The sequence below is a fragment of the Leuciscus leuciscus genome, assembly GCF_965113295.1.
Source record: "Leuciscus leuciscus genome assembly, chromosome: 2".
NCBI lineage: Eukaryota > Metazoa > Chordata > Actinopteri > Cypriniformes > Leuciscidae > Leuciscus > Leuciscus leuciscus.
In genome coordinates this window covers 7,226,882-7,238,822 of record NC_138726.1, presented here as the reverse complement: position 1 = coordinate 7,238,822, position 11,941 = coordinate 7,226,882, and the positions used below count along the sequence as shown (strand labels likewise).

Sequence of the window (11,941 nt, the reverse complement as noted above, 5' to 3'; positions counted from 1 at the left end):
AATACATAAATCAAGTCAGGTGAGATATAATGAAAGTTGCACCTCAGAGCCTGCGATTATCATTAAACTTGCAGTGTTCATAGAGGATTTGATGACTAATGATCAATGTTTAAAAACATACACGAGTTAATATGGACAATATGGTGTCCTTAACCGGAGAAATGTCTAAATATCATGGAAATGTAACATTTATTTATATATATATAAAAAAAAAGTTTGTGACAGGGACATTAATATGCAGGGGCCAAATAGAACTAATACATCACTTTCTTTAAAGTCGGTTTTTAATATAAATTGACTGTCCAAAAGTGTACATATTAACAGTAATTTATCATTTTTTAAGTGCTATTGTCACAATCTTGCCAAAATACATATTGCATTTATATCTTTATTAGATTAAAATCAGAAAATGAGTCATTGATTAAAAAAAAGCAGCTCCAATGTCTTTTTGCTATTCCATAAGAGAGAAACATGTACATGTATAACAACGCTACAATGCATATTAATTTTTTTATGTTGCTTTTCTAACATACATGACTGACAGTGAGCTCTTCTTTGAGTGGCTTGTAAAAGTGAAGGTCCTCCACAGACTGCAAAAAAGAAAGAAAGATTAATACACTGTACAGCTTTCTGAAGTCACCATGAACACTGCAGTTGGTCTGTTTTAATTGTAGTGATAATACCGCACCTTTGCACTCGCACCCGTTTCAAACAATTCTTTCAAAGTCAAGACAGTGAAACTGAGGGTCACACAGAGCTGAAGGCCTGAAAAGATCATCATAGTGACATCCACTCCTTCACGGATAATCTAGAGTTGGGAAAGATCAGCGTGTCAGTGAATAAAAGCAATCTGACAGCAAAAGACCTACACAGTGTCTCAATCCAAGAGACTTGTCACTGTACTGAAGCCAAAGCAAATTGGAAATCTGGGAGATATAACATTTGTATTAAGTGATAGTGTATCTCTCTTTATGAAAGAGAGAGAGAGAAAAAAAAATGCTTATGTTTGTTTCAAGGAAAGTGAAAAACTTTTCTGCTTTTTCCCATAGAAAGATGCATGTTTTTCCCTACTGTTAAAAAAATAGGACTATCAAATAAATGAAAAAAAATAAAATGTATCAGTAATAATATAAAATTTGGAAAATGTGTTAAAAAGTATTGCTTTATTATTTATTACAATGATAAACATGAATTAAAAGTACTTTTAATGAATATCTCAATCTTACATGTTAACTTTGACAGCCCTAAAAATACATTTTGCTAAACATTTTGTCTCTCTCATATTTTCCACAGACCCCTTAGCACACTCTTGCCAAACCAGAAAATTAAAATTGATTTGTGGGCCACATTTATATATAAACAAAGACTTTAGATATACAAAGACGGTGCACTCATAATACTATGAATGAGAGAAAGTGCAATGCGCAATATGGCGGAATAAGTCCCGCCTTCTAAGTAAAAGAACCAATCAGTAATTGGTAAAATCATTGTGCCACTGCAGCTGCCGTTAGAAGCTCCAGCTGCTTTATAGAAACAGTCCAACACTGTGTGAGTACGAGGTGGCTAATTCGTATGAATTTGTACAATTTGTCTAAACCCCAGTGATGGGTAGGTTTAGTGGTGGGGTCAGGGGTAGATCATTCCAACATGATCTCACGACTAATTCGTGCGAATTCGTACGAGTGATAAAAAGGTGGCTAATTTGTATGAATTCGTACGACCTCACTCGTACGAATTTGTATGATTTGTCTAAACCCACGTGATGGGTAGGTTTAGGGGCGGGGTCAGGGATAGGTCATTTGTATGAATTCATACGAATTGGGTAATTCGTAAAATATGTACGATTTAGCAAAAATCATACTAATTTGTACGAGTGAGGTCGTATGAATTCGTACAAATTAGCCACCTCAGAATTCGTACGAATTGCCATGAGATCAGGCTGATCATTCGTATGAATTTATACGAATTGGGCAACTCATAAAATATGTACTATTTAGCAAAAATCATACAAATTCATACGCGTGAGGTCGTTTGAATTCGTACGAATTGCAGTGAGATAGGGTTGAAACAGTCAGTGTTCTGAGACGCCCGTGCATTGGCTGGTTCAGCCTGACAAATGCAGTTTTTCATCATGATTTGAGCATTATGAGAATTCGTTGGTGATTTCAAATATGAAATTTACTCGTAAGCTTGGTGCACAGCTTTGGAGAATTGATGTTTCCCCATTCAAACAGATAGGAGCTGTACTTGCATGACTGAAATAGCTGCCCGAGCGGTGTTTCAAAGATGGCCGCCGAGGGAAATGACTTGCCTTAAAGCGACTTTGGTTTCAACTATTATAAATTGAGAGTCTTTGTGTGACTTGAAATTGTAACTGAAAAAAGCAAATCAATTATAAAAACCTTTTAAATAAAAGAAAGGACAATTACCGTAACATCATATTTCATATGATCATAGTACTGAACTTCAAAGTTCATCAAGTCCCATGAATACAGTGCTAGGCCTATCATAGCCAGAAGAGCACTGACTTTGTTCAGCACCACAGCGACGAGACTCTGTAATACACAAATCACAATGACATCTTAAAAATACCCTCAACAAATCAGAGATGTCTGAATGTAGAATACTATGTGACTGTTAAAGACCTACCAGATAATAACTGGGAATCTGAGCTGCAACAATAGACACGATTCCAACTACAAAGAACTAAAATAAAAGCAAAGAAATTCTTCAAATTTGTCCATCGAAAGTTCAGACAAGATTAATTAGAGTATTGAAAATCAGCAAACTTCGCATCATTCTGAAAATCAGCTAAATGTGACCTTTATATTAATTCTGATTAACTTTGTGAAGGGACTCGCTTATTTAACAATTTAGAAACACAAGAATAAGCAGAATGAGGAATAATTCTTACCACACCACCAAGCCAAAATGGAGTATTAGACATCATAATGTGATCGTGTATCCCAAAGCTTAAAAATAAAATCCCGGTCAAAATATTGAGGAGTCCTACTATAATCTGCACAATCTATGGAATGAAAGAACAATTTATACACCAGTTTGTATTGTGATGAATCTCAACATGTACATCATTACATGTTTTGCATTGCATTGTCCAATAATTACATTACATCACCTTAATTGCAAAGTTTTAAAGTCTAGTTCTTGCCTCAAATCCAACATTTATAACTTTTCTTTAAATTATTATTGAAGCTCAACAAGTATGAGTTTTAATCATGAGTGAAAACCATTTGTAAATAAGTCAGCAGAAAAACACATCTTTTTAACATAATATAAAGTGTGTGAAAAATGTTACTTGTATTTCAGTGTTGAAATCTATAGAATCTATGTTTGTAATGTTTAAAAACACTATTTACTTTTATTTTATTCAAATATTTCAATCAGTTAATCATCATATAATAAATAGTCAAGGCTGGAATACACTACACGACTTTTAAAATCTGAGGAGATTTTCAAACACTACGGAAATTTGGAAAAAATAAGAAATTTAGAAAAATGAAAACATTGCGTGTTCTAAAATTACAGCCGAAATGAGATGTAAATAGTGACCACGTTATAGAGGATGATCAGATATTTCTTTTAATTTTTATTAGGGCTGCACGATTTGGGGAAAATGTCATATTGCGATAATTGAGGTCAATATTGCGATTGCGATTGCGATTGTGATATGCGATATAATAAACAAATGGTTTCATGAGTCAACTTGCTTGGTTCTCAAGGAAAATAAATGCACACACAGATTAGTGATAATCTGCCTAAAGAAAAAAGTTCTTTAGTCAAGAGCAGTGAGTGTTTTTCTCTGTTCCCTTTGTTCTTTGATTAACTTTAGCGACAGATATAATTAGTGGCTACTGTGTACTGTCCCTTTAAGACCAGCCGCTGCTGTCAGAGACGCGAATCTCACACGTGCCTCATTCTCTCATCACAACTCTTCACGTTCATCATAAGACTACTCTTATGTTATGAAGATACTCGACAAAAAGACATTTTGGCATAATTGTGTGTGTTATTATTCGTTCGAGCTCGAAAGAGAACTGTATTCTGGCATGCTGTTTTGTGCGCACGCATGATATTAGCGCGAGTCTTTCTGTGTCACAGTCAGGACATTCACAGGCAGCGCGTTCTTTTTGGCAGACATGTTATATGTTATAATAATGTGGTGTTCGTTCTACCGCGAAAGAGAACTTGATACTGGCACGCGTCTATGTGGGTCGTGTGTGTGTGTGTGTGTGTGTGTCAGGAGGACATTCACAGGCAGCGCGTTCTTTTTTGTCTTATCGCGCATGGATGGTTTAAAAGCATTTGCATGAATAAGAGCGGGATCATGTAACACTACCCAAAGGATGCCAAAAATGAACAGATGCTGCGTTAATTGCGTTAACAGCGCTAATTTGTTTATTTAATATATAATCGCAACATTTTGCATCATATAATCGCCTAGGCTTGACATCGCGATTGCGATACGATTAATCGTGCAGCACTAATTTTTATTATTAATTTGTGTTAACGTCACTCAAATAGCATGCTTGGCCAGCTACAGAGAAACTGGCAGCCAGACAACAGACAAGTGAACAATTCTGAGTGGCAACCTCACTACACTCATTCTACCAGCTCGGTTAAGGAAACTGTGCTGAGAACGGTTTGTAATCATGCCGTGCCGAACCAAGCTCAAGTGGAAACATTACTGGAACCGTTCCTCACCATTCTTAAAAACATTCGGCCCGATGGGGGTAAAGCAGCTAAAAAAAATATAAAACTGGTTCATTGGTGATTTCAAATATGAAATTGAATGGTAAGCTTGGTGAACAGCTTTGGAGAATTAATGTTTCCCTCCTATTTAAACAGATAGGAGCTGTACTTGCATGACTGAAATAGCTGCCTGAGAGACGTTTCAAAGATGGCCGCCGCGTGAAATGACTTGCCTTAAAGTGACTTTGGTCACTGACTTGAAGCTAAAAAAAATTGGTCACCATCATACATGATTTTATGCAAAATCTGTTACCTCCAAATGCTGAATATCAGGGCAAAGATCTGGCCTAAAGTCATGTGGTGTATTTCAGCCTTTTGTTGTAATGTTTGTTTCAGCGTCTATCTCACCCCAAGCGCCATATAGATGCCCATCATCTTTGATTTCACATGCTGTGACGCGGCACACACTGGACTGTAACACAGAGTGCCCAGGATCTGACACAGTATCGGCCATTTGCTGTTGGGGTTTGAGGTGATGGAGATCACTGTCACCCCTTCACCCTGAGACATTGTCAGAGACATCCTGCAAATCTGAGTAGATAGAAACAAGAGAGTTTAATCTTCCAACAGGTGATAATGGCTAGTCCTCCCGGTTTACTGCTTTTAATTTTGAGGACAGCCAAAGTATAAGTATTTTAATAAATGTATCATTGCAGGCAAGGGTGCAGTTTTAATTTTAACATTGGTGGAGACATCTGAACGGTTACCTATTCAAGCTTGTTTCCGCCACAGAATAAAACATTTTAAAAGATAATTGCAACTTTTTATCTCAAAATTGCAAGTTTACATCTTGCAATTCTGACTTTATTTCTCAGAATTGCGAGATATAAAGTCTCAATCGCATGTTATGAAGTGAGAATTGCGAGATATGAACTCACAATTGCGTGTTATAAAGTCAGAATTGTGATATAAACTCGCAATTGCAAGTTATAAAGTCCAGTTCTAAGGAAAAAAAGACAGACTTTTTTCACAATTCTGAATTTTAACATGCAATTCTGACTTTATATCTCCAAATTGAGTGTCATTAAGTAAGAATTGCGAGATATAAACATGCAATTCTGAGAAAAAAAGTCAGAATTGCGAGTTCATTTTTCACAATTGCAAGTTTATATCTCACAATTCGTACTTTATAACCCACAATTGCGACTATATAAAATAACTCTGAGATAAAAAGCAAATTACAATTTAGCTTTCTGTAATTCATAAATGAATAGCATTCATTCATAACTAAAATAAATTGTATTCAAGGGTTACATTTAATTTTGTAATTTTTTAATTACAAGCTATTTCATCTATAATAACAAAATAACGAAATCTCTAATGTTTTTAACTAATAGATAGCAACACTATCTGTCTATTCCTGAGTTGGTTTATTTCCTGTTTCTTGTTGCTATTCATCAGCCCTAGTGTATAGCCTAATGTGTTTTCCTTTGTACTTGGTCAGTCGCTGTTGCTTGTAACTTTTGTTTTGCCTTATTCATTTAATAAAACATATTGAGCCTCTACCCTCTGCTTTGCTACATGTATCCTACCTGTCCTAACTTTATTCTGTCTGTAGTGAAAACCTTTGTTAATAAAAATGTTCATGTTATTTCACAACACATTCTCACACCCAAGGCGTCACTTTTTGTCACTTTCAACCATGCTTCAATATCTGACGCTCAAAGCACCCTTTAGCGTCCATATGTGACGCTTCGGTTATGGGTAGGTTTAGGCGTCATGTAACTGACGCTTTCGGAAGCGTCAATATTCGACGCACAAAGCACCCCCTAGCGTCAATATGAGACGCTTCGGTTGGGTAGGTTTAGGTCTGTGGTAGGGTTCTGCGTCTCATATGGACGCTAAAGGGTGCTTTGAGCGTCAGATATTGAAGCATGGTTGAAAGTGACAAAAAGTGACGCCTTGGGTATGAGAACGGCAATGCATGTTTATGCATGTATCACAGACTGAAAGTTTCTTTTAGGTAGAACAAGGTGTGAAAATTCCAGTTTGCTGAAATTATTCTGCCAACATAAAAATCACAATTATTACCTGATTTCACCATGACACACACATGATAAAGAATAGTGTATCTATTTACAATCTACATTTACAAATCATTTACAGATCGCATGAGAAAGACAGTGTTAAACTCACCTTGAATGTGACGGAGTCAGTTACAATCCAGCAAAGTTTCACAATCTTTGTCTCTGACAAACACAGAACTTGTTTTTTTCCTTTCTCGACAGTGACACCCCTTTGGATTTCCCCAAAAGTGAAAGAGGAATGTTGTTCGTCCAAACACCTGTAAACTCACGAGAGAAGGAAGTTACGAGAATGAAAATATAGGATAGATGACTGTAAATGGGTGTGTTCAAAATAGTACCAATGTTCCCTACATTTGTCCACTTTTATAGTCCACTTGAAGGAGTGAATGAAAATGAGGAAGCAAATACGGACTATGAGTATTTTTGCACAGTTCTCTTTCATCATCTCGTTTCGAGATCCACCTATGGGAAGGGCATCCGTACCTGACCTCTGCAGAAGCATCCAATTGCACCAAGTCTGGCTAGACAGACAGAAGCGCGCAGCCAATGCCAGGTAAGGCCACACCCCCTTACCTAAGGCATATAGCTGTCAGGCGCGCTGCTATTCCTCAGTTGACATTCGCTTCTCGCGATCTCTGCACTGACACAGTTCGGTTGGATTAACGTTACGCTGCTCACTTTCGAGTCTTCAGGAGGACATATCGCCAGATCAGCCTCCGCCAGACGTGAGTGACAGTCGTTCTTCAGCCTATCCGCTGTGTTTTTTGCATCCGGAGCCGCCCGCGCTCTCGCTGTCCTTCACCTGCTCCTCCTTACATGGCTGCCCGCCACGGATTTTTCCGAGTTCTTCACCGCTAGCCCACCCATGGCTATGTGACCGTCTAAACAGCCGCTTCTCCGGGGAACAGCCTATCACGACGAGCCTGCCCGGCCGCGTGTGGTGCTCTAATAATCGCCGCTAAGGACCCTCTCGTTCTGCGCTTTTTGCTTGAGCTTAACACGCTCAAGAAGCTTTGGAGAACCCGGAGAATTGCGGTCATTGTAATTGCTGCACATGTAGCTTTTTACTAAGCCGGCTTTTAGTTGCACGACCCAGCGCGCCGTGCTCGGCCTTTCTGACTCGGATGGGGGACACGGTGATGATGACGCACTACCGGGGGACTCCCGGAGCGCCACCTCTCTAAATATTTGAGCTGACATCAGCCCAATCCGCATTCCCTGAAGAGGACATCTTCGCGGGAAAACCTCACTCTCGTTGACTAACCGGCCGGTTCCGGCGACGGGGATGACGCGGTCCTTTTAGCGTTCCCTAGGCTAGCGCTCACGCGGCTTTGCCTCAGTCCATCCTCCTGGAAGTTTGTGAGCGAGCGGCCGTTCGTCTCAACATTGTGTGGCCAGCTCCACAGAGCGCCACCGACCAGGATAGGAATATTTACGACGGGTAAGCGCTGAGACCACCGCCCAGTCTGAGGAAACAACTCTTAAAACTGGAGCGTCCCGCTAGACTGTTAACACGGTCTCACGGGCCTTGATGTGTTACGATTACGTGTTGAGGCTTTCAATTTATGCCTTCCTAGGAAGGCGGCCCCGAACGCAAGCGGCCTGCCTGTTGTTCGACCGTTGGGAGTATCGAGCCCGCGTTCACGGGCCACGAGGACGTTTAGTGGACGTTGTGTGTGTGTACCCCCCCCAAGCGGGGCTGTCGTGAGGAAAAGTACGTAGCAGTGTTACCACACTGCACGCACTTGGTTCCCCTCACCCAGTTATTAAAGGCTTCGGCCCCAGTGTTTCCCAACACAAAACACACACATTACTAAACAACACATTTAACAAACGAATCAAATGAATTCGTGCAGATTTATATATCTGCCAACATAGAGAGCAAATCTCTCTGATCCCATGCATGTCGCCCTGAGTCCGTCCACAAGAGGGCTCCATTGCCTCACAAATCAACTAGCTGGGCTCACATAGCTCAGTTGCGGCTGCCCAGCCATGTGTTTTTAGTGGACGTTGTGTGTGGAAGGCTTCGGCCCCTGTGTTCCCCAACACAAAACACACACATAACTAAATAACACTTTAAAACAAACGAATTAAATAAATCCGTTACAGAGAGAGTATCTCTCTCCGGGGATATTATTTTTCTGCCTGCAGTGTGTTTTTAGTGGACGTTGTGTGTGGAAGGCTTCGGCCCCTGTGTTCCCCAACACAAAACACACACATAACTAAATAACACTTTAAAACATACAAATTAAATAAATCCGTTACAGAGAGAATATCTCACTCCGCGGATATTATTTTTCTGCCTGCACTTAAGACTGCCCAGTTCATGTGTTCAGGAGATATGTGTGTTTTCCGCCCACTTTCAGGCCTTGTGAGGGAAAGTTTAGCACAGTGGACACCACACTATGTTCCCCTCACTCTGTCAATAAAGGCTCCGGCCCCAGTGTTTGCCCAACACAAAACACACAAAGTTACGAATCAAATGAATTCGTTTTGGAGAGAAGACCTCTCTCCGCAGAGAAAACTTCTCACTGCAGAGGGAGGAAATCCCTCCGAACCCCTGCATGTCGCCTCTAGTGTGCCCACTAGATGGCGACTTTGCATCACGAATGAACCAGCTGGGCCCATACACCCCCGCTCCGGCCCGAGCGGGGGCGCTCTCGAGTCACGAAGCGGCTTGGCAAGCCATTTCAGCGCCCGAGTGGGTTTTGCGTACCGTAACCTAGGGTTACAGGCTGCAGTTTGCAATAAAACCTCCACTTTTCAACGGCGTTCTCTCTTCTCACACAGAAGAAAATGCCTCACACATTCTGAAAGAGGAAATTTCCTCCCTCCTAAACAAGGGAGCGATTCAGATGGTGCCACCCAATCTTATAAACCATGGTTTTTATTCCTGGTATTTTTATGTTTCCAAAAGGCGTGGTGCCCCCCGCCCTATATGGACCTTCGAATGTTGAACAAACATTTGAGGAAATACAATTTCAGAATGTGACACAAGGCTCTCTCGCCCGTGCCATAAAGCAGAACGACTGGTTCACATCAGTCGATCTGAAAGATGCTTTCTTTCACATAAGTATCTACCCTCCACACAGGAAATATCTTCGTCTCGCCTACCAAGGCATTTGTTACGAATTCACAGTTCTTCCGTTCGGGCAAAATTTGAGTCCCCGAACTTTCTGTCTGTGTGCGGAGGCGGGCGTGGCGCCCCTGAGACTATCAGGGCTGAGAATTCTGAATTACATATACGATTGGTTCATCATAGCCAAATCGAAGGAGAAGGTGTCGCTGGACACCGGCCGGGTGCTCGCGCACATCACATCCCTCGTGTTCAAGGTGAATGCGAGCAAAAACAATCTGACTCCCAGTCAGAATGTCTTTTTCCTGGGCTTGGAATTGAACTCAGTCTCCTTGCGAGCGCGTCTCTCTCAAGAGCGTGTTCGCTCTCTGATGAACTGTCTGTCTCAGTTCAGAGAAGGGGCGAGAGTACAATATCGCACATGCCTCAGGCTGCAGGGTCTCATGGCTTCATCTATCCAAGTTGTGCCGTTGGGTCTCCTGAGAATGAGAGCGTTCACGAAATGGGTTTTGTCACTACATTTCAGCCCGATTCGCGATCTCTGCCGCTCGGTAACAGTGACGCGCGCCTGCTCGGCGGCCCTGCGCCATTGGGAGAGCGAGAACTTTACGCTCGGGGAACCCCCTTGGGACGGTTACGATGCGGAAAGTTGTGACGACAGATGCGTCCTTAACAGGCTGGGGAACCACCCAGGAAGGCAGAATGGTGAACGGTCTGTGGCTGAGCAGACTACGTTCAGCGCACATTAACTATTTAGAGCTTTTACCATTTGGAAAGCTCTGAATCATTTTCTGCCTCGCCTGCAGGGACATCCCGTTCTAGTACGGTGCGATAATACCACGGCAGTGGCTTATATCAACCGTCAGGGCGGCATGCGCTCGTCGAAACTCCACGCTCTAGCTTACAGGCTGTTGGTGTGGAGCAGACGGGTTTTTCTGTCATTACGCGTGACTCATGTTCGAGCATTCTGAACAGAGGCGCGGATCTGCTATCGAGGGGAAACCCAATCTAAGGGGATTGGCGTCTTCACCCGCAGATAGTGGAGATGTTATGGATGAGATTTAGACAGGCAGCCGTAGATCTTTTCGCCTCGCGCGAAAACCACCATTGTCCTATGTTCTTCTCGACTAAAGGACGTGGACGCGCCCCTCAGGGCAGACGCACTGGCCCACCCATGGCCCAAAGTGCTGCTGTATGCTTTTCCTCCCCTGTGCCTGATATTTTCACACTGGCCAGGGTGAGAGGGCACGGCCTGTCTCTCATTCTGATAGCACCCAGGTGGCTCAAAGCCCCGTGGCTGGCAGAGATAATCCCTCTGTTGTACGCCGAGCCATGGCGCCTCCCCCCTCGCACGGACATACTGTCCCAAGCCAACGGGGAGATTTACCACCCCCACCCGGACAGGGTGACTCTCTGGGCCTGGCCTGTGAGAGGACGAACCTAAATGCACTGGGGCTCCCGCCGCGTGTAATCGCCACCACTCAGAATGCCAGGGCCGTTTCCACACGATCCCTATATGGCTGGAAGTGGCAAGTGTTCGAAGGGTGGTGTGATGGGCGTGGTCTCACATCTTATCAGTGCTCGGTGCCTGATATTTTGTGTTTCCTGCAAGACCTCATGGAAAGAGGCAGGTCCTTTTCCACCATTAAGGTCTACCTGGCTGCGTTTTCAGCCTGTCATGTGGGTTTTGAGGGCTTCACCGTCAGGCAGAACCCTCTAACCCGCAGTTTTATGAAGGGTGCACGCCGCTCTTTGCCGGTCATCAGGAGATCTGTTCCAGGGTAGGACCTCTCCATGGTGCTGGAAGCGCGGTCTCTTTATCCTTTTGAGCCTCTGGGAAGTATTTCCCTTAAGCTGCTGTCCCTCAAGACAGCTTTGCTCTCGGCCTTGGCATCTGCTAAACGGGTCAGTGAGCTACATGCACTCTCGGTTCAACCCTCGTGCGCCAAATTCTCCTTAAGTGGAGATAAGGTTTCCCTTAAGCCTAACCCGGCCTTCATGCCGAAATGCTTCCCTGTGTTCACTTCGGAGGTTTTGGAGCTATCCGCTTTTCACCCTCCACCCTTTG

The 11,941-nt window shown here is 42.6% G+C and overlaps 1 protein-coding gene across 1 annotated transcript; it reads right to left on the bottom strand.

The window, feature by feature from the left end:
- Positions 1–266: 266 nt before the first annotated feature.
- Positions 267–7,102, bottom strand: tmem176l.3b (transmembrane protein 176l.3b). Its single transcript, XM_082159537.1, has 7 exons — positions 6,907–7,102; positions 5,119–5,301; positions 2,915–3,028; positions 2,650–2,706; positions 2,430–2,555; positions 689–808; positions 267–590 (listed from the first exon to the last, which is right to left on the bottom strand). The coding sequence occupies exons 2-7, from the start codon at positions 5,290–5,292 to the stop codon at positions 525–527; spliced, it is 657 nt and encodes a 218-aa protein (XP_082015663.1). The 5' UTR covers positions 5,293–5,301; positions 6,907–7,102; the 3' UTR covers positions 267–524.
- Positions 7,103–11,941: the final 4,839 nt, after the last annotated feature.